Here is a 20,535-nt window from a genome sequence, read left to right as displayed (position 1 = left end):
AAAACAAAATAACAAATAAATTCAGATAAAAACAAACGAGGAAGACATTCAAGTAAGAATACGGAAACCAGTTTAAATGTACATCTCCTGCATACCAGCAGGTTTATGGATCGTTCACACACAGACACACAAGCAAACATGAACTCCCACCTTGAGCACATTTTGAGCTTCATTCATCGTCGGACTCCTTCGCTCCAGTAACACTGTCACTTTCTCCAGGCCAGAAGCCAACTCTGCCACTTGACTAGCCAGCTGCCGAACTGGGTTGCTCTTCTCCGTGAGCTGTAGAATGACCACACACACACATTCAGGAAAATACAAAAGGTTTTAATAGGTAATAGGTCATGAGACATTCAGGATGGATTCCTGTTTGTAATTAACCTTCTCCTCTTCTCTTTGTAGAGACAGCTGAACGTCTTGTAACCGTCTGCTGACATCAGCTGGTATCTCAGGGTACCGGCTCTGCACGCCGTCCATGATACACTTGAGTTTGGCTTTCTGGGAGGACAACAAATCCTTCCTGAGCTCCTGTCAGTGTAGAAATCCACAAGAATAAAATCAGGGCAGGAAATAGGAAAGAGAGAGAGAGACTGCAAGATAGGGTCAAAAGTTCAGCTCGAAATTAATTCTTTCCAAATTAGTTGAACTTATTTTCGAATGAAAGGTTCAATGTAAGCTTGCAGCAGCGCCTCACACGTTTAGTCTGCTCTGAGACAGGGTGAGAGGCAGTAAACCATTTTCTGTACTGCTGACTTCTCACATATTAGACAGTTTAGACCGACGTCGACCTGAAAAGACCATTTACAGTCTTTAATGAATTATTAATTATTGAAGCTACACGTGGTCTGCAGCTGCAACTGAGAACGCAATTTATATTTCTCACTGACGCTGTGAAGGACTTCTAAGCAGATCCTGACATTCAAAGAAACATATCTTATTCATAACATTATTTTTATGATTATACCTTAAGACGCTCTTGAGTTTCTGTCTGTTGTTATATTGTTCAAGTATGAATGTCATATGTTTTTCTTTTCTAAATGTGATTTTTAGACATAAAAAAGGAGCCTGACCTGTTGTTTGCATGGCTTTGAACAGGCTTCCAGTGAGGGAAGAAGGGTGAACATGTGTTCCTCCAACTCTGCTATCTCCACTTGGACTTGCTGTCTGTCTTTCTCCTCTGCCTGCGCTGCAGCTACCACCAGCAGGTTTCTCTCTTTCAAGCTGTGGAAAACAGTATCATCTCAGCATCTCTGACATTAATGAGTAATCACTTTGCACGAGTATATCAAACAAACCCCACCTCCTGACATTCTCTTGGATCTTCACTAGTGTTTTGGCAACAGGTCCAGGGCTCATGGGCTGCTGGGAACTAGATAAGCTCAGGGCGTGCTCCAGTCGATGCTCCAGGGAGGATAAGACCTGCTGCTCCTGCTCCAGCCAAGCCTGGTGCATCTCAGCCTGAGCCAGAAGCTCCAGCGGTTCCTCTCGAGTGAAGCTCACAGTGGAGGAGTCGGGAACCTCAGACTGAAGACTGACCAAAAAGCTGCAACACTGCTCCATCTAAAGAGAACGGAGTTTAATACTCAATATATCTCTATATTACTTTTTAACGCATCAGTTCTGTAAGCTTGCACACATTTGCAAGCCAGACTACAGAAACACATATGTTAATTTAGCATTGATTCATACATGTTATTGTATATTAGGTCATGTTAAGATGCAAAAGCTGCAAAAGGATTTGTTGTTGGTAAAACTCACACTTGTAGCGATGTCCTTCCATTCCTCTCCTCTCTGATCTGTGTGTGCCATAAGGAGGCAGAGAGCTCGGCGTAATGATACCCAGCGCCTCCAGAGGGCGCCCAGCTCCCCGTGCTTCCCAACCCCACAGCCCTGCACCGGACATCCAGCTCTCAGGTCTTCTAGCTTACCTGCAAGGCTGCGAAGACCTTCCATCAGCAGCTTCATGCAGCGATGAAATGAAGCTCAGATTAAAGTTTGAATCAGGCAGTGTACCTTTCACAACATTGCCAGTGCATTCGTGTGATGTAATGGCATAGGTAGTGTACTGCAAAAAGGCAAAAACAAGACTAAAAGTCTACAGCCATGCTAGCGGCTCTGTGAGGCTGTACTAGGGGGTGCTTTGATAGGTAAATACTAATGGCAGCACATAACACACCGGAAATGAAAATGCTAACATGACGTTTTTTTTTAGAAGGTAATGTTTGCCATGCCAACATTTGCTAATTTTACATTATAAGTGTGGCTTATGCTGATGGAAATGTAATTAGTTTTGCTCGTCATGAAAAGTACTGTATTGGGCAAATTGATGTTTTGACTTGATGATGACACCAAATGAAAAGTGAAGGAGTCACCAATCTTATTACAATCCATCTTGAGAGGGACATGAACATCAAATCACATTGTAATCCATCCAATAATCAAAGAGACAATTCACTCAAAGCCAATTAATGTCATGGTGGCACCAACATCTTTAGGATTCATCGTCTGAGCACCACGGATCTCTGCATCAAATATCATGGTAATCCATCTAAACGTTGTTGAGATATTTCACTCATGACCAAAGACCAACAGACATTGCCATTCATAGAGCCATGTCGTTAGCATCACTCAACAGCTGACATTTGTAAATTGTCAAAATCTGTGACATACAAGGTTCAAGTAGATCCAATACGACTGCATCAAACCTACCGTAGCTCTATTTTGTTGGGCAATACATTTGTCAAACGACGTCACTTGCTCTGTCACACATTCTGAAAGCTCGGCTTCAAACCCTGAGAGACGCTGACGTATGTCTTCATGGCACTTCCTGTGGCTCTGTTGTCTTACTTCACACCTGTGAGAAACAAGTCTTTTAGGCGTTTTACGAAGCAGAGAAACATACAGAAGCACTTCAATGAGGTAAGAACAGCCAGTACCTCTGCAAGGACTCCAGCCTGAGCTGGGCTTGGGCCTCCAGTATGGCTCTTCCCACCAACAACTGACTGAGGATGCTGGTGTGCAGCTGCTCAGTCTTTGGGTGGGACAGGCATGGTTGTTGGGGCACCAGATCCCCAAGGTGGCAGATGTGAGCCTGAAATCCATCTTCAAGAGCTTCTAGAGCCTGCTGAGTCTGTCTTTGTTCCTCAGTACAGTCCAAAAACCCTCCAGGAGCTGATAAGAAGGTGGCTTCAGCATTATGCAGGAAGCCTATTGCTCCCTGAGCAGCCCACTCGTAATCTTTCAAGGATTCTCTCGCCTGGCATAAACTCTCCTGTTGGATACATGTTACATGATCGAGCACAGTTTAGAGAAACAACACACGACAGTATGAATGGCAAAGTTTTAAAAAATCGCAAAAGTAACCTTGATTAATCCAAGCGTTAAAGCTTACCATTCGTAAATGGCACTCTTGCATGGTTGCATCCCTGAGAGAGTACAGTTCCTTGTAGTTCTTCAGGTTCATTTTTTCTTTCCGTCCCAGACCTTCCAACACCCGCATCCCAGACTCCATATGTCTCCAAATAATCCAATTCCTTGTTAGTGCAATATCTATGGCTTTTTCATCTGGATGTACTGGTTCCACTCCCTCCAGCTCCACTCTTGTTCTTTGGAAAAGCTCTATTAAGGCAAGACGCTCGGTGGAAAAATGCAGGCCTAATAGAAGCTTGGCCTCTAGGTTTTTGATATCATCTGTGACAGAATGCTCCCAGGAGTCTAACGTTTCCACAGTGCGGTGAATCTTCTGCTTCTCCGGGTTTAGCTCAGATGGTTCCAACTCCGGAGCTATGACCTCCAACTGGTCTGCCACTTCTTGACACTGTGTCTTCACCAAAGGAAGTTCAACCAACAGTGATTGGCATAGCAAGACCCTCTCACCCACGCTGATTGTTTCATCTTTGACACGCTGGATTTGCTCTTTAGCAAGGTGCCTAGATTCCTCCAGTTGTCTCCCCAGGTGCAGATATTTGTCTTGCTCAACGGCATTAATACTAAGAGCTTTGCACTGGACTTGCAGTTCCCCAATAGTGGACAGCAGGGAGCTTCGCTTTGCCTCCTGGCAGTGCTTAAGCCCTTGTACTTGACACTGATGTTCCATTAGCATGTGCTTCAAATGTGCAATTGTCGACAGGGTTTCATGTGTTAAAGGGAACCTTTGCTGCGCCAAATCAGTGGGAATTTGTTTTAAGCTAGCCTCAATGCTCGATAACTCCTCATCGGAAGTGGTTAGCTCATGAATCAGCTCTTCCAATTCCCAGCTGGATGCTTTCTCATGAGCGAGCAACCCGACTAATTCCGTCCAAAGGCCTGCCAGTCTGTTGACAAGGTAGCGGCTCTCTCCTGGACTGGACCTCACAGCTATTGCCGCGCAACTGTCAGCCATCGCATCCACCCGTTTTAGTTGACCCTCTATCTCGACTGCGGCTAATTTGTGACTTTTTAGCTCGCTCTCCAGCATTCTGACATCAGCTTTTGAAACATTGTCAACATGAGCGCAGGGGTCTCTTTCAGCACACGTTTCTGCTAGCCAGGCATCAATGCTAGCAAGCTGGCATAACAGTTTCTCCCTCTCCTGCAGATTTTTCTTCATGGTGTCAAGGACCTGATCCAAGCTCTCAGAAATGGCTTCATACAGGTCTTGTATTGTGTTTAATATTTGGTCACTTTCCTCATTTTCCATGTCAGAGACTCCAGCTTTCATCTGCTCAACTTCTACTTGCATCTTGGATCTTCTAAACCAAATATCTGTCTGGAATTTCCTCATCTCAACAATCTGAATACGGGCCTCCTCTGGGAAAAGGGCTGATTTGTTGCCAACAGAAATGTGGATTTCTGCCTGCTTGGCCCATATGATCAGGTCTTGTAATTGCTTGTTAATCTTAGCTGAAGGAATGCCGCCACAGCTGTATGTGGAAGTGTCAAGCTTGCTCTTGGTGACATTTAGCAAGGACCTAAGTTCCTTAAGACTACGATTGAGCTCATCCTTTTCTTTCTGACCCAGAGAGAAATGGACAAGTGCATCTGTCTGGGACTGTAAGTGCAGATAAAGCTGGTTGTACAGTTTTAGGTCTGTGGTCAGGCAAACAAGTTCTAAAGCGCTTTTGCTGTCATGGGTTTGAAAGTTGGATTGCCGAAGAGCGTCAAGCTTGGCTTTAAGCTGTTCGGCCTCGTTTATCAGAAGAGAGGATTGAGAGGCGGAGCTTGAGGCGTGTTGCAGAGCTCTTTTGATGCCTCCTTCTAAAAGCCTCCATTCCTCCTGGACGTCTCCGAGCTGGGCAAGAAGAGCACCTGAACTCTCAGCATCGCTCAAGTGGACCGAGAATTGGCTACTTATCTGGAGGAGCTTTTCCATCATGTCTTTTTTCTGTACCATAGTTTGCAGCAGGGGGCGGAGTTTGTCAGCTTGAAGAGCACTGCTTCTCAAAGTACTTCTAGAAAAGAAAAGAAAAGAAAAGAATATGAGTTTATTGTTTATCAGGTACACAAATAAAGACTATTAGGTTGATCTTAACTGGAGTACAACCTCACTTTTAAATGAAAGATTTACTCACAAGCTCATCTTGTCCTTCTCCTCTGCTACAACCTCCAGGAAAGCTCTGGTGATCTTCATCCGTTTGCGATACTCTTTGGCCTGATCCAGCTGTGCTGCTTTGACCTGCACTGTGGCAGAGGCATCCAGCAGTGCAGCACTCCACTGTCCTTCAACTCTTTTCAAGGCATCCGGATCACGAATCCTGGCACCACTCATGCTTTTCCAAGTAGCCACTTGCTCCTGCACACAGCGCCGGTGGTCCTACAGTAGACAGAACAGACATCAGATAAAAGGATTTGCCATTTCTGTACATTTATGTATATTTTACTTCCTTTAGAGAAAAGGTCAGTTACATCAAAAATGTAATTCTCAGCCAAGTACATTTTTATATTCAAGGAAAGTGTATACCTCTGCCTCCTGCAGTTGTTTGGCCATTGCAGTGACATCGAGTTGTGCTGGTTGATAACGACATGCCAGAACTTTTTGGACAGTTCGTACCAATCGAATCTGTGATTCACCAGGAGAGGACTTCAGGTACCAATTCAAATCAATGTGTGGTGTCCGCTATGATAACAAACACAAGAATGAAATAAAAAGCTGTTAAAACGAAAACAAATGCCTGTTGCAATTTATTACAGCCCGAGCTGACGTCTGACCAACAGTCCAACATCTTAAAAGTATTGATTTAATATCACATAAGAGAAAGAAAAACAGTAAATCCTCACATTTGAGAGTATGGGACTAGGGGATGTTTGGTATTGTTGATAAAAAAATATTGAAATGATTGTTCACTAAAGTTGTGTCAGTTTCTTTCAAGCCTAGTTGGCTTGGTTTACATCCTCTAATGTTCTTCTTTCTTTGGCTCTTACATGTCGACATGAAACTACACAATATCATACTTGGCATAAAAGTAAGAGTCAAACTCTGTCACAGACTGTATACTGAGAGTGATTAGACCCACTAATGAACCTGCAGGAAATCTTTACATCTCAAAGGTCCATCCTGTGTACCTTCCTGTCAGCAGCATCATGGGAATATACACAAACATCAATCACAACGCTGCTGCTCTTATCTGGCCACTGTTGAATGCCATTAGAATTGACTTCCTCCCCTTTTTGGGCACTTGTTAAACACACTGTGTGCAATTACAGGAAACGGTGTCACGAACAATAAATACCCTCTAGTAAAAAAATAAAACATAAAAACCTTTATTAATCATCATATGAAATTTGACCTCTGCTTATAACACATCTTAAGCATTTAAGGAGTAGTGCAGAAACTTTGGGTTCCAGAGTTTCACTCAAGGACACTTTGACATGCGGACAGGAGGAGCCGGGGATTAAAAGGCCTTTCTTGTGATTACAGGAAGACCCGCTCTACTCCTTGAGCCACAGCCGCTCCCCTCAAACCCTAAGATTAGTTCAGAACGCAACATAAACCCTAAGATTAGTTCAGAATGCAACCTTTTGTACAAACTCTGAAGTTCAGACTTTTATAAATCAGTGTTTTAACCCACAGACACATGTTTTGCAACAAAGCAAGTCTACAGTAGATCTAACAGAGATGCACAAAGTAATAAAAAAAAAATCAAAACCATGTTGATACTCACATTTATAATGTTACTGCTTTCCACCAAGCTCTGGATCTCAGACAAAACATCCCGCATGGTGGACTTGTGTTCGTAGTACTCCGGTGATCCACCTATCGCCTCCCCAGCCGGCAGATCAGGTGCCAAACCCGGCGCTGTCCTCTCAGGCTCCATGCTTTCTTGGGTCTGACGCTACATACACAGGAGACAAGGGTGGTGTCACAGTTTAGCCTCCTTTTCTACAAATGACTCTGTTGCCTGTGGCCCGGCGAGTCCGTACAGTGAACACAGGAATGTGCCTGAGTGGGGAGCAGTCTGCCCTGAGGGAGAGGGACTTAGTCTATTCATCTATGAAGTGCTTCCTCCCTTGCTTCTCTAAAAAAAAAACAAGTGATCTGTTATAACTCGGTTAGACAAGACAAACAGCAAAACACGACATTAACTGCCAGGGGAGTTCCCTTGGGAAATATTTTGGCCAAGGTGTGTCTTAGAGCAGAGTGCAGGTAGAGCGGGAAGAAGATATGAAAAGGCACAGCAGGTTTCTGATTTTCTTTGGGGGAAAAAAAACAATATATCTTCAGTCAAATATCTCTGTCTCAAAAGTGGTGTCGACATTTAAGTGCATAACCACACCACATATATCTGTAATTCTTTATTTGTGTTTTTATTTCTATTCTAAATTGTACTGTAACTGTCTCCTGGATTATGATCACTCTAATCTGTTGTTTGTACACACTTGTTTACACAACTTGTTGACTTCCCCGAGTGCAGCACACTTCAATAAATTGAATCAGCAGCCACATTAGTGTCAGGACATTTATAGTGTACAAACATTTTGATACATTTGAGGACACTCCTTGGAAACAAATGTCGGCCGTTTTCGGCGAGAAGGAGCGCTGTAATAACTCACAAAACAATTCCAAGTTGTCTTTGTGAGAAATTCCTAAAATTCTTTTGAGCACTGTGGCTAGTACTTATCAAAGACACATCTAATGACTGAATACATCCTGGCAAATCTACTTTGTTACAAGCATAAGCGTATAGTGGTCCCCTGATGAAAGAAATGCCAAAGAAAAGGACTAAGGTGCTACCAAAGCACTGTGCTGTCAGTGTGGATAATGACCAAATTAGCAGGAGGCTACTTACTTAAGTATTAACATAAAAAATGTACTAATCTGTGTTTCTTTTCTCAGTTTCAGGCAACTATCTCATAATGTTTTCCCCCCCTCCCTGTCAGAGAACGTAGGTACTTCTTTTGTCAGCTGCCCATATTCCTGCCTCATCATCTTTATTCTTTATTCAAAATCTGTCATCTGAGCTCCTGCAGACTGAGCAGAAGGATCCTTTCTGAATTGGTGTAATTTTCCATTTTTGGTAGACATTCCTGGATGCGACGGAGGGTTTAACGGAGTATATTACTTCGTCCTGTTTTCACTTTTTAACATGCAATTTGGTGTTTTGTTGCATCATTTTGTTTTGCAATTTCTAATTCATTCTGTGCCATAAACAAGGCAATATGCAACATAGATTTCATCTGTCTGTTACTAGAAAAATATGTTTCTTTCCACTGGATGAACAACAGGAAAAAGATGAATGCCAAAACTGTATGAAGAGACTTTGGCCAAAGTACGACATTGAAATGCCAAATGGTGGGAGGAATAAAAGCAACTACGTTTTAGATACATTTAGGACTGCATTTTGAATGAAACACTTACAAAATATCAGCAATAAACTTTCACTCAACAGCCCCTTTCAGACATGAAGGGAAGAGAAGGAAAGAAGAGTGGTTTGCACATGTCACAGAAGACCCAGTTACATATATTTTGGAAAGCAAGGACGTCTGGGCCTTCTGCCAGCAGGACTAACAAACATTGGTCTGGAGAGCAGCCACCAATTGTATCGCTTTTCAAAATGTACGTCTTTTTATCATGTTATATGTCAGGATCTTTTATGGGATGTCCTGGTGGAGTAGGTCTACTGGCAACTGACCATGTCATCGCAATTTTCCATTGTTTGAGTCCAGCGTGGACCTTAGTTGCGCGTCCTCTCTCTCTGCCTTCTCATTTCCGGTTAGGTCTCCACTATGTACTACTAATGCAGTAGGACATGATGGCACCCCGTGAAGACCAAGTTAATTTGAGCTACACTTTTAATCTTGTGCTGTTTTTGTGATCTACTGTATAATTTGAAGTCTTCAGGCCACTAGGAACAAGTGGAAATATCACTTTTTGGTGGAACTAGTGGTGGACATTAGCAACGGATGATAAAGGGCACAAGAAGACATGGCATTGTTTTCAGGGGTCACAATTCAAAAAGGTGTGGAACCACTGCATTAAAAGACAGTAAAGCAAAATTCTTCGAAAAAGAATAAGAAAAAAAGGTTGATGCAGGGAAAATAGAAAATCTATTGTTTTTAATTTGACATCTACCTGTCTCTTTCTCACCTCAGTGTCCTCCAGCGATGCAGGCAGCTTCCATTCCCTCTCTTCAAACAGCGGCGTAGCTTTGACTCGTCTTTTTGGCACTTTGGAAAGTTTGGACTCCAGGCTTTCAGGGTCACTTCCGTCTCCCTCTGCCTCCTGCAACTGTCCTGTACCGGCACTCTGTGCAGTGTCAGCAACAGTGAGCTGTTTATCGCCACCAGCAGGTGTTTGTGTTGCAGTTAAAGCATCTACCTCCACAGTGCACAAGACTGAGCTCATTGTTTGCTTTTCAGCGTGACAGAAATCTGTCGTCTCCCCTTGTTTGACATCCGGAAATGTTGTTTCTGCTGCATGTGCACCAGTGAGCTGGCACTCAGCAACAGGACCACACGCTTTGGAGGAAGGCACCACCTCATTATGCATGAATTCATGGCTTTCTGACTTTTCTTTGCACAAAAATGTGGCACTTGTAGACTTTATATTCTCCAATTCTGTACGTACTGATTCAGGACTCGATAATGTTGTAAAGACTCCACATTTCTTCTCAGGAATACTTGAAAATTCTGTGAGCTGTGCATCGCAAACCTTTGCCCCCTGTGAACATCTGAGTACATCTGGACTGCTGGCTCCAACATTGTGCTGTAGCTGGAACTCAGTTGTCTCCATGTCCAACACTATTGTGAACACTTTATTTGGCCTCACACTGATGTCCTCACAGTATTTCTCCGTTTCTTGAGCATCAGGAACTGTTTTAAATGTCTCCGATTGGGCTGCTAGATGTCGAGACAAAATTTCAGTGGTAGAAATGGGGACATCGTCAGGCTTTGTTGATGGGGATCTAACCAGAGGTGTGACACATTGTGCTGAATTGATTTCTTTCATATTGTCTGTGTCTTTAAGTGACAGTTTTGAGTCCTGGGTTGAGGCAGCGTCTTCCTGCAATGGTTCAGTGTTCTCTCGCCGAGCTACGGAACTCTTGTTGAGAGTAGGAAGCGAGTCTGACATGAAAGTGTTATTTCCAGTTAGTGTCCTACTGCTTAAAGGATTGCTATCAGTGTCCAATGTGCCAGTATCATCTCGGATTTCTGCGCAGGAGAATTGGTTACTGACATCTTCTTTGGTTGTTTCCAAAGTGTCTTTGGTTTTAGGTTTGTTGTCACTCTGATCGTTTTCCTTGCTGTTTATTGCAGAAGAAGAAGAAGGAGGACACGCGGCCAGAGTTTTATCAGGTGAAGCTTCACTTTCACTTCTAAAAGTTTCTTCAACAACTCTGCCTGGCAAATCTTTGTCCAACTCCACTTCACAACGATATGCATTGATTTGTGAAACCTGTTAAATTGAACAAAACTATTAACCACAGAATCTCTTCATCATCATCATCATTATGACAGTGTATGTAACAATTCTGAAACTCACCAGGCATTTGGATAAGGTTTCGAGTACAGATGTGCTTTCATTTAGAGCATCTGAAGCACTTGTCTCCAGTTTCTTTGTTAATTTTGTTCCCAGACAGTTGAGAAGAAGATCTGGTTCAGTGAGCACTTCACGAAGCCCTTGTTGAAGCCACAACCCCTCATCAAGAGCTGCCTACGAGAGCACAGACAGTTTTAACTCTAAAAAAGACCTTTTTACAGATAATCTATATTTCAGAATTTAATTCAACAATATTACATCATTTGTCCTGTGAGCAACAAGAATGTGTACCCACAATGGCATGGCAATGCATCCAATAGCTGTTAAGACATTTCACTTAAAACCACACATATTAACCTCATGGTGTAGAAGAGGAAAGGTCAGGGAATCACCAAAGTCTTTAGGAAATATCATCTGGAAACCATGAATGTTTGTAAAAAGTGTTGTGACAAAATAGACGTAGCGATATTTCACAGGATATGTGAACATTCTGACAGGGGGTGGGGCTGGATGAAAAATCAAGGCATCATCAAAATCATTAGGATTCATCCTCTGGGCACCATGAATGTCTGTACAAAATGTCATTGTCATCAATCCTAAAGTTCTTGAGATATTTCCTTTAATATGAATGAAGCCCAAACCTTATCTAGTTCATACAATGGTTAGATCAAAACTGAAAATGTACATATTTTTTAATTTTGCCATAACTAAATGGTTGTCATAATATTTCATCAACATCACTATAATTACTGTACATACTAAGACCATCACTAAAAAAGACTGGCAAAACAGGAATTGGAGTTAAGCTTTCAGTTGTTTTGGCAGCAGCAGACGGTGAAGCTCATGTAAAAATGAGTCACAAGATGTTTATGATCTTTAGTAATGCCAAAGCTGGACAAAATTAGCCCCATCCTCCCAGGGAGCACAGTTTATTATGTTCACCATGTCCTAGACAGAAGAGACGATGTTCCCCTTGTCATTTTATTTTGGATTAAAGATGGACCTCTGACATTTTAAGGAAAGCTCTTCAAAAGACATAAAAGTCCTAATGGGTAAGAAATCATCGTTTTTTTTTGTCTAATGACCGGTACAGCAAAATGTACTCGTTTGGTATTCACACAGAGTGCAGGCTAAGATGGGTTTGGATGGCTTGTTCTTTTTCTATTTGTGGATGCTACCCACTTGAACTTGTTGTTCGCCAGGTTGGAAACAACAGACAACCGCATGTAGGGCTGACCTAAATTGAGCATGTTAGAGTTTTTATTTTGTATTTCTCTATGAGCCCCAGGCTACACTGTTGTATATCATGTGGAACATAAAAGTAATAATATTGAGAACCAATCTTATTTTACCATATTTATAGAATATATGAATATGAATGCAACATTTATTGCTGTTTGAATAATGTAAAGTGAAAACTAGAGTGCCAAAATGTTTTTGGAAAGTGCTAAAAAATAAACTTGTGACTGAGAGCCACAAACATGGCTGAAAGATATCGTGCAGTAATGACGACATGCGCAGAGAATGAAGTCGCTCTCCCGTGTTTTATTGACATAGCAGGGCCAGCCATCCCGTTCAGCCATCAGTTTATTGCAAATAATACAACTGAAGATTTATAAAAAGGCACAGAAGAAAGTGTTCTTGAGCTTGTTTGATGAATGTGCATATTTGTTAATATGCTGGGTTTTAATAAACAGATTGATAGAACACTGTATGAACATTGTTACCTGGCTGGGTGATGATAGTTCAGCTTGTACGGTTTGTCTCCAATGCTGCAGCTGGTTGATGACCTGTCCCACTCTGTTAGCTGTGTTTTCTGCACACGCCTGCTTCTTTTTCAGAAAAATGGACGTGAGGCTACAGTGAGAACGAGAGAGAGAGAGAGAGAGAGAGAGAGAGAAACATCATCTTTTAGATAATTCCATTCAAAATGACTTTTCCATCAACTTCTCATTACCCAAATAATCCCGCAGAAGAGGACTGCCTTCATACTGTGGCATACATTTTTTTTATTTTGAAATGAGGAATGAGTACAATACCTGTCAAGGTCTTTAGCAACTGCATCAACAGTCAAAGTGACATCTGCAGGAAGGATTTCTCGTGTACTGCTGGACCCTCCAGTCTTCTGCAGGTCGTGAACTCCTGCACCCAACTCTGTCAGCCTGGTATCACAGTCCTGAGGGAGAAAAATGCTTTTTTGATGCTTCTATATTTCCCCGTTAACTTGCTATACACTGTTATTCGGGGGGGGGGGGGGGGAAAGCAACATCTTAAAAAGGATCTTTCAAAAATACCTGTATTGTATGCCACTGCTGTTTGAGCTGACTGATATCAGGCAACACTTCAGAGTTCCCACACAGATTTTCAGCCAGGTCTTTCAGAGCCGTTTGTACACAGGTGACCTCTCCCTTCACTCGCTGAACTCTCTGGTTGCTGTTTTCTGTGAGCGGTGCCAGAATTCCTCTGATGCTATCGTCTAGTGCCCTCTTCTGGTGTTGGAGGCTGCTGACCTGCTGGGAGAGGCTGGCCTGGGCCTCGGCTGTGGAGCTGGCTGTGATGGAGTCCTTGAGTGTTACAATTTGTAAAAGTTCTTTTTCCATGTCGGTAACTTCTTGTAGCAAAGCCTGGAAAGTGGAGAGATGGACAGATGAAAATAAATACAAATACAATAATGGTGGCTTAGTGTTGGGAAAGTCTCCATCCTCTTCATAAAAATGTCCATTTCAATGCAGAAGAAATGTGAAATAGAAATAATGTATCAGAAGCTTGTTCGTGATTCATTGGGTCAGTTTACTGAATGGACCTCACCTCCAGAGCTGGTGCATCAGTGATGAGTCCAGCTGAGCTTTCTTTCTGGGCTTGACAGGCTGACATCCTTTCCTGCAGGGATGTCAATTTATGGCGGCAGCCCTGCAGTGACTGGCCAAAATGTTCCTCATTACAAACACCTTCCTCCAGGCTGGAACACACTCCCTGTGGACATTTCAAGCACACCAAGCCACAGTCAGACGGCCCATAAATCATTTCACAGACTTATTGTGATTATATGAATCCGGCGGTTCCTTCATCCCATCGGATCAGCCAGAGCATCCGTTCATCCACCCAACCTGTCATGTTCATATGTGATTCGACGGTCCATTTACCCTTTGCAACTGCAGAAGTACGCCCTGGTGGAGTACCCCTGGTAGGGAATAACTGTACTATATGAAAAGTTTTACCTTCAGCTCATCCATGAGTGATGAACAGCAGGTCTCCAGCTCAGCCAAGGACGGATCTTTCCAGATGGCGTCGCTGGTTCCTTCAGCCATCTCCCTCCTCTGTTCAGCCAGGCTGGTAAGAGTTATTTTCAAGGATTCAGCCTCATCCTGCAGTTGACGGGCTAGATGGCAGATTTGTCTGCGCTCGGACGAGCCGGGCCAGGGGAATGAAGTAGGGAGCTGAGCAGTTCTCTGTTGCAGCTCCTCCACTCTGCAGCTGGCCTGCTGTCTTCGGTCCAGGTGGGAGGAGGTGAGGTCTGGATCAGCTTGCGGAACCCTGAAGCACCAAGAAAAACAAAGAGACCACTCAGAATTCATGCAATACTAAAACAGAGGCTTCAGGGGGGGGGCAGCGCTTACCACCCATAAGGGCTTACATGGATGACCTGACAAACATCACAACAGCAGCATCATGTCCCAAAAGGCTGTCAAGTTGAACACAAACTAAGTGGGCTGGGATGAAGGTTGTGCCAGAGAAATCAAGGTGCATTCTGTTATAAAGGGAGTGCTTTCAAGTAGGAGTTGTTTTTTATGGACATAGAACTGTGTTAGAGAAACAAGGTAAAGGTTTAGGCAGGTGATATGATGCAACTCTATGCAAGTCATACTAAAATGACAGTATTAAATAGGGGTGTAACGGTTCACAAAATTCACGGCTCGGTTCGGTGCGATACAGTGGAGCCACGGTTCGGTACGGTTCGGTACAGTAGAAAACTATAAATGCCAGAGAAATGTACTTTATTTTAAAATATATTTATTCATCACAACTAACATCATAAAGTTATTCTTTGACTTTGAACAATGATGGAACTATACCTGAGTGACCCATCTTCTGGGGTGTCTTCTTAGCAACACATAAGCATGAAAAACAAAAACTGCTCCTTAATGTTATGTAGTATTGTTACTTACATCTTGCAAAAGAGATATTTAATCTCAATGAGACTACCTGGTTAAATAAAGGTTTAAAAAAAAAATAAAAAAAAGTTTTTTCTTTTTTTTTTTTTCAAACGTATTCAGTTCGTCATGCGTACCGAACCGTGAGCCTCGTACCGAACGGTTCAATACGAATATGCGTACCGTTACACCCCTAGTATTAAAGTATCACACGTATGAAATGGCCAAAATGATCACTTAAAATGTGCAGCCTAGACAAATAATTTGGACAGCGCATGGTTATTATAGGATTTGTGGTTTGTGTCGACAGGTCGGGTTCGGTGGCGAAGCTGATTGGTCGTACAGTATGTGCGGGTGGCGGGGCGCCATGCTGGAGCGTGTGAAGGTCTTGACAATCAGACCTGTGCAGAACTCTGCCCTGTATGGAAAAGGTATCTTGGAGGTCCCTACCTCGCCAGCTTGAGAGAGTTTAAATGTGCAAAAGCAAGAGACTGTAAGTGTCTAGAGATATAGCATAAGGAGTACAGAGGCAACAGTCTCGCAGCACTTGCACACAGGGATTTTGTAAGGCAGGTAAAGCATGGGTGTCAGGGGTTTGGATGAACTATACCACAGCCTACTGCGGAACAAAGCATCAGCGGTTTGACAGGAGGAGACTGGTAGTAGAAGGATTTCAGAGGTAAAAAGAGAGCAAAAGCTGTCTCTCAGGCAAAGCAGAACTGAGTTGGGAAAGTGTCGAAAAGAAAAAGTTAGCTGAAGGGATGTGTGCATTATGTGCTTCCATTTCCCTCAACATCTTAGTAAACGGATAGGTGAGAACTCAATAAGTCCTTCATGTCCAGGCACAGCTTCACTTCAGCACAATACGTCAGGGTGTGAAACAAGCCTGTCTCAAAAAAGGTTTTATCTGGCTCCACTCACCTGTGATAAGACTGGAGAAGGTCCCTCCACTGCTCCTCTGTTGTCGGAACGCTTCCCTGAATGTCCTGTTTCAGGCCGTCGCCATCACACAGTCTGTGGCTCAGACGATTTCCAGTAACTCTGAGCTCTTCGAGGCGAGCCTCCCCCTCTGCCGCCATATTTGCTTCAACCTGAAATCGGGGGGTTTTTTCACAGATTAGTTATTTAACACTCTACACTGCCACCGCACCAGTCGCTCACTGCACGGACTGAAGAGCGTGTTGTTGAACAATGGACACCCCGTATTATACAAGTAGAAACACATGTAGATTAAAGAAACAAGAGATCCCTGTGGCCACACCCTTGTATGACATAAAACACATCTGTCATTTTAAAACTACATGAGAACCCAGTATAAAAAATACATAATTATTATAACATATAAGTCTATTATAACACATATACATTTTGCGCAGCACGTTGCACGTTGGTTTGAAAGTTATGGTGTCGTTTCAACAGTTTGCTGCTCTCAGTTTGCTGCTTAAATGTGCTGCTTCGTAAGGATGACACGAGCTGATCCAGGGCTTCTGTTCTTACCCTGCAGGGGGGAAAAAACATGGCCAATGTTGATGCTCAGTTATTCACACAAAAAAAAGATTAACAATCTAGATGTTAAATAAGTAAAGAGAGAAAAGAAGGTCATAACGTGCAGCTGTTTCACAAAGTACAAGAAGAAAAGAAGATAAGAAATTCACCGATTAATAATGAACAAAGTTTAAAACAATGTATTAAGGACGAGGGAGTCTCTGAAACGGCCAACTTTTAAGTAGACACTTAAAGCTGTACTGCTGCTTATCTCGCCAAACAATGTGTTTAACCAGGGTTACATGATTATGCTAAATTAAAAAAGTGGGATCAATTATAAGTTGCCAAAAATGTCATTCATTATACCCTCGATCTACAAACTTTACAGTCTTTTGTGTGACAACAAACAGTCATGTAGTTGGATGAGTCAGTCGTCGACACGGAATAACAGGCTTTACAACTTCCATCATTCCTGACTCATCATAAATCCCACCATTGAACTACTGCAGGCTGTTTAAGTGTGCTACGTTACATTCTAGGTTCTACTACTTTCTTCAACCTCCTGGGTCTAACTGATCATATTTGCATGTGCATCCTGTCCTTTTATTTTTGCGATCTTTTGTTAGATGTTACTATCACTAAGTGATAATATCAACTGTAGCCCACTACAAACCAAATACATGCAATATAAGAGTGCACACAGCCTGATAAGAGTCTAGACCTCCAGACCTTTGGACAATACTTGCTAAATTCCACACAGAGCTAGAAGGCATAGATCTGAAATCAGAAAACAGTTTACCTTTGTTGAAGTGCGTCCTCTTGCAGGAGACTAAGATCATCCTCCTTTGCTGCTTTTCCCTCAACGCCTTGCAACCATTGTTCCAAGTGCTCACCTTCGCTTTGCAGCCTACAAAACACATTCAGTGTAAATGCAGGCACGACACACACTCATATGTACTGTGTGCACATTACACTGTAGCTTAAAGTGACATGGTGATAAAAGGGTTCCGCTGCAGAGTAAAGACTTCAGAAAAACAAGTTGAACTCGTCCCGCTGTCTTATTTTCATATTGTATTCCTCTGTGCCTTCGTCCTTCACTGTTATCCATAAACTTAAAAACACAAACATGAGCCACACCTTCGCATTACTAAGAACATGAGCGCCGCAGTTTATTTTGAGTCAATCTCTCATACACCATCCAGCTACCGCGAATATTCAGTAACACAGATTACACTACCCTCCTCAGGATTATAAAACAACTCTGAGGCTTTAAATAGAGAGGGAACAAATAATCTTGCAGAGTGGTGCTCAGAGAACAACCTACTGCTTAACATCAGTGAAAACCATGGAGCTCATTGAGGATTTTAGAAAAAGGAGGCTGTGACACACATCCCTGTTTACATCAAAGGAGCTGAGGTGGAGCAAGTGAATGGTGTCTGGGAATCAGCATCACAAAAAACCTGACACAGTCATCACACATCTCCATTCTGGAGAAGAAAGTTCCTAAACATCTGTATTTCTTAAGGAGACTGAAGAGGGCAAAAGTCCCGTGCCACGTCCTCGTTAACTTTTACAGAGAAGCAGTAGAGAGCATCATACTGGAAACATTACAAACCGGCATGCGATGTGATCTCCACATACAATATCGTTTTTTTTGGATGCAACCCTGTTGTACAATGACAATAAACCATGAAACATGTGACTTAAAATAACTTGCGAGGCTATTAGATGAAAAAAACACAGAGGAAGCATCTGAACACGCTCCAGAAATACCTGCCTAGCAACGCTCTTATGCTCGTTGTGTTAAATATTTGTATGCATGCTACATGGTTAAGAAGAGACATTAATCAACATTTCTGTGCATATAACGTGACTGTTGAATTGACACATGATCCACTTGAACTTGTTACCTGTCGAGAGCCTGGATATTCCTCTGAGTCTGTTCTTCCACCTCAGAGAAGAGCTGGTGGGTGTTTCTGACTTTATCCTGCAGCCGAATCCCATCCACAGACAAACTCTGCCGGCTGTCTGGACTCGCTATGGAGGCCGTACCACGCAGCTCCTCCAGCAGACTCTCTGCCTGCTCATCCTGCGTCTTCAGCTCAAAAAGTAGATCCTTCAGAGAAACATACGTTACGGTTAGTGTTTCGCTTTTTAAAGCTTCAGCAACTTTAGAGCCACTGTGTTGAAATTTAAAATGATATCAATTGTAGCTTCTCTCAAATTATTTTCATAGTACAGAAAGTAAAATCGAAATAAAAGTTTCTCAGAACATTGTACAAGTGTGTAGTACGTTGCGACACATCACAACAAATACATTTTTACCTTCAGTTTTGCAAGAACTGTTGTGATTTCTGAAGCACTGAGAGTGAGAAGGGAGTCCTGAATCTTCTGGAGGGAGTCGAAGCATTCAGCCATCCTGGCAGTAACTTGTCCTTTAGCAGCCACCTGCCTCAACATCTGCCTGTAAACGTCCTCAGCTTCAGAAACAAGCTCCTTCAGCTGCTTCATCATCTTCCTTATCTGGGTCCCCACAACCTCAACAAAACAAAAACCAATCAAGAGAACGGTCAGATCAACTGCATCTGTCAGCAACATTTCAGCCTGAAACACTCGCATCCTCAACACAAAAGCTTCACGCCGTATACCTGCAGCTCCAGAGGGGGCTCTTTGCTTTGAAGCAGGGCCTGAATCTCAGCGACTCTTCGGTGGAAACACTCCATATTCTCTTCTTGGGTCACAATCTCATTCTGGAGGCATGTACAGGGAGATGATCATTGTTCAAACATTTAGAAATGTTGGGAAATTTTAACTTCCAATGAGATGGAGCAGACAGGTCCAAACCTGTGTGTCATTTAGGAATGAAACGGGAAGGTAGTTTTACCTGCAAGGCCCTGATGTCTTCCTCTGTCTGGAAGGACGGAGACTGAGCAAATACTGCTAGTTTATTAGCGGTCCAGCGCTCTACCTCTGCTCCCAGCTGGATGATGCCATCCCACAGAGTCAGGCCACGGTGTAGGTTTTCCAGGTGGGAATCTGTTCTTTCTGATATCTGCAAGGATTTGAGTTGCAATGAATGCTGACAACGTACAACCAAACTCAGAATAAAACCTTAGAAAATAGACATTTTCAATGGTAATGATCTACTATACGATGCTTTAGTTTACATATGGGAGCAGCAACGCATGAAACACACGGGTAAATACTATTTGCCTGGCAAATCCTGCTTTGATAACAGTATGTAAAACTCTGTATAATCTGCAAGAAAAGCAGAAAGATATCAACTGAAAAACTATTCGTCTCAAACTGAATTACAATGAGAGGTTTGACAAACATGTTTCTTCCCTGATAGACGTTTTTGAAAGCCCATACGTAAACAGCAGAGCAAGGATGGCAGTATGTATGCAATTTAGCAAAGAAAAAAGAAGATTTTGTTTTTACAAAAAGGCAAAAATAACAAAGCAAAACTAAAATATTCTGTGATGCAAAAAGAAAAAAATAGAAATGTATTTGCTCATTGTAAAAGCAAACAAAAAAATATTTTACCGACATAGGAACCAATAATAGTAAGTAGTAAATAATAAGCAAATGTATAAAGTTTTGTGAGAAATGGCGAGTTGGAACTTTAAAGTGACTCACGTCCAGCCAGCGGTCCATGAGAGCATCCGCCTCGTCCTCAAATGGGATGGTGACGCATTCTGGGATCTGACACAGATGCGTGTGAAGCTTCCTGCAGACACTGCGGACCTCCTCTATGCGGTCCCCGAGACCATTCAGCTCTGCTTTTGTTTCCTGGACCTGTGTAACCAAACACACACACACACACACACACACACACAATTTATATAAAACACACCAAACAGACGAAGAACCAGAGCCAATGATTTACCAGTGACACACAAATGATTTGGTCTATGTTGACTGACCTTTATTAGTAAGTGTACT

General features: G+C 42.6%; 1 protein-coding gene across 1 annotated transcript in view; it reads right to left on the bottom strand.

The window, feature by feature from the left end:
• syne2a (spectrin repeat containing, nuclear envelope 2a) overlaps nucleotides 1-20,535 on the bottom strand; it is a gene marked incomplete at its 5' end in the record, with an annotated part of 83,876 nt that overhangs the window by 45,677 nt on the left and 17,664 nt on the right. The window contains 26 exons of the mRNA XM_079291148.1: nucleotides 151-282; nucleotides 382-528; nucleotides 1,071-1,221; nucleotides 1,301-1,560; nucleotides 1,759-1,959; nucleotides 2,710-2,854; nucleotides 2,937-3,271; nucleotides 3,392-5,429; nucleotides 5,550-5,791; nucleotides 5,939-6,094; nucleotides 7,140-7,310; nucleotides 9,563-10,314; nucleotides 11,017-11,128; nucleotides 12,682-12,811; nucleotides 12,994-13,130; nucleotides 13,249-13,578; nucleotides 13,763-13,927; nucleotides 14,173-14,488; nucleotides 16,027-16,196; nucleotides 16,492-16,603; nucleotides 17,390-17,497; nucleotides 18,501-18,706; nucleotides 18,916-19,128; nucleotides 19,239-19,340; nucleotides 19,475-19,642; nucleotides 20,230-20,388. Of these exons, the coding sequence (XP_079147274.1) occupies nucleotides 151-282; nucleotides 382-528; nucleotides 1,071-1,221; nucleotides 1,301-1,560; nucleotides 1,759-1,959; nucleotides 2,710-2,854; nucleotides 2,937-3,271; nucleotides 3,392-5,429; nucleotides 5,550-5,791; nucleotides 5,939-6,094; nucleotides 7,140-7,310; nucleotides 9,563-10,314; nucleotides 11,017-11,128; nucleotides 12,682-12,811; nucleotides 12,994-13,130; nucleotides 13,249-13,578; nucleotides 13,763-13,927; nucleotides 14,173-14,488; nucleotides 16,027-16,196; nucleotides 16,492-16,603; nucleotides 17,390-17,497; nucleotides 18,501-18,706; nucleotides 18,916-19,128; nucleotides 19,239-19,340; nucleotides 19,475-19,642; nucleotides 20,230-20,388 (7,158 nt within the window). The remainder of the gene's footprint in view (nucleotides 1-150; nucleotides 283-381; nucleotides 529-1,070; nucleotides 1,222-1,300; nucleotides 1,561-1,758; nucleotides 1,960-2,709; nucleotides 2,855-2,936; nucleotides 3,272-3,391; nucleotides 5,430-5,549; nucleotides 5,792-5,938; nucleotides 6,095-7,139; nucleotides 7,311-9,562; nucleotides 10,315-11,016; nucleotides 11,129-12,681; nucleotides 12,812-12,993; nucleotides 13,131-13,248; nucleotides 13,579-13,762; nucleotides 13,928-14,172; nucleotides 14,489-16,026; nucleotides 16,197-16,491; nucleotides 16,604-17,389; nucleotides 17,498-18,500; nucleotides 18,707-18,915; nucleotides 19,129-19,238; nucleotides 19,341-19,474; nucleotides 19,643-20,229; nucleotides 20,389-20,535) is intronic.

The sequence above is a fragment of the Melanostigma gelatinosum genome, assembly GCF_949748355.1.
Source record: "Melanostigma gelatinosum genome assembly, chromosome: 19".
Taxonomy (NCBI): Eukaryota; Metazoa; Chordata; class Actinopteri; order Perciformes; family Zoarcidae; genus Melanostigma; species Melanostigma gelatinosum.
Note: the sequence above shows the minus strand (reverse complement) of the source record. Positions and strands in the feature narration are given on the sequence as shown.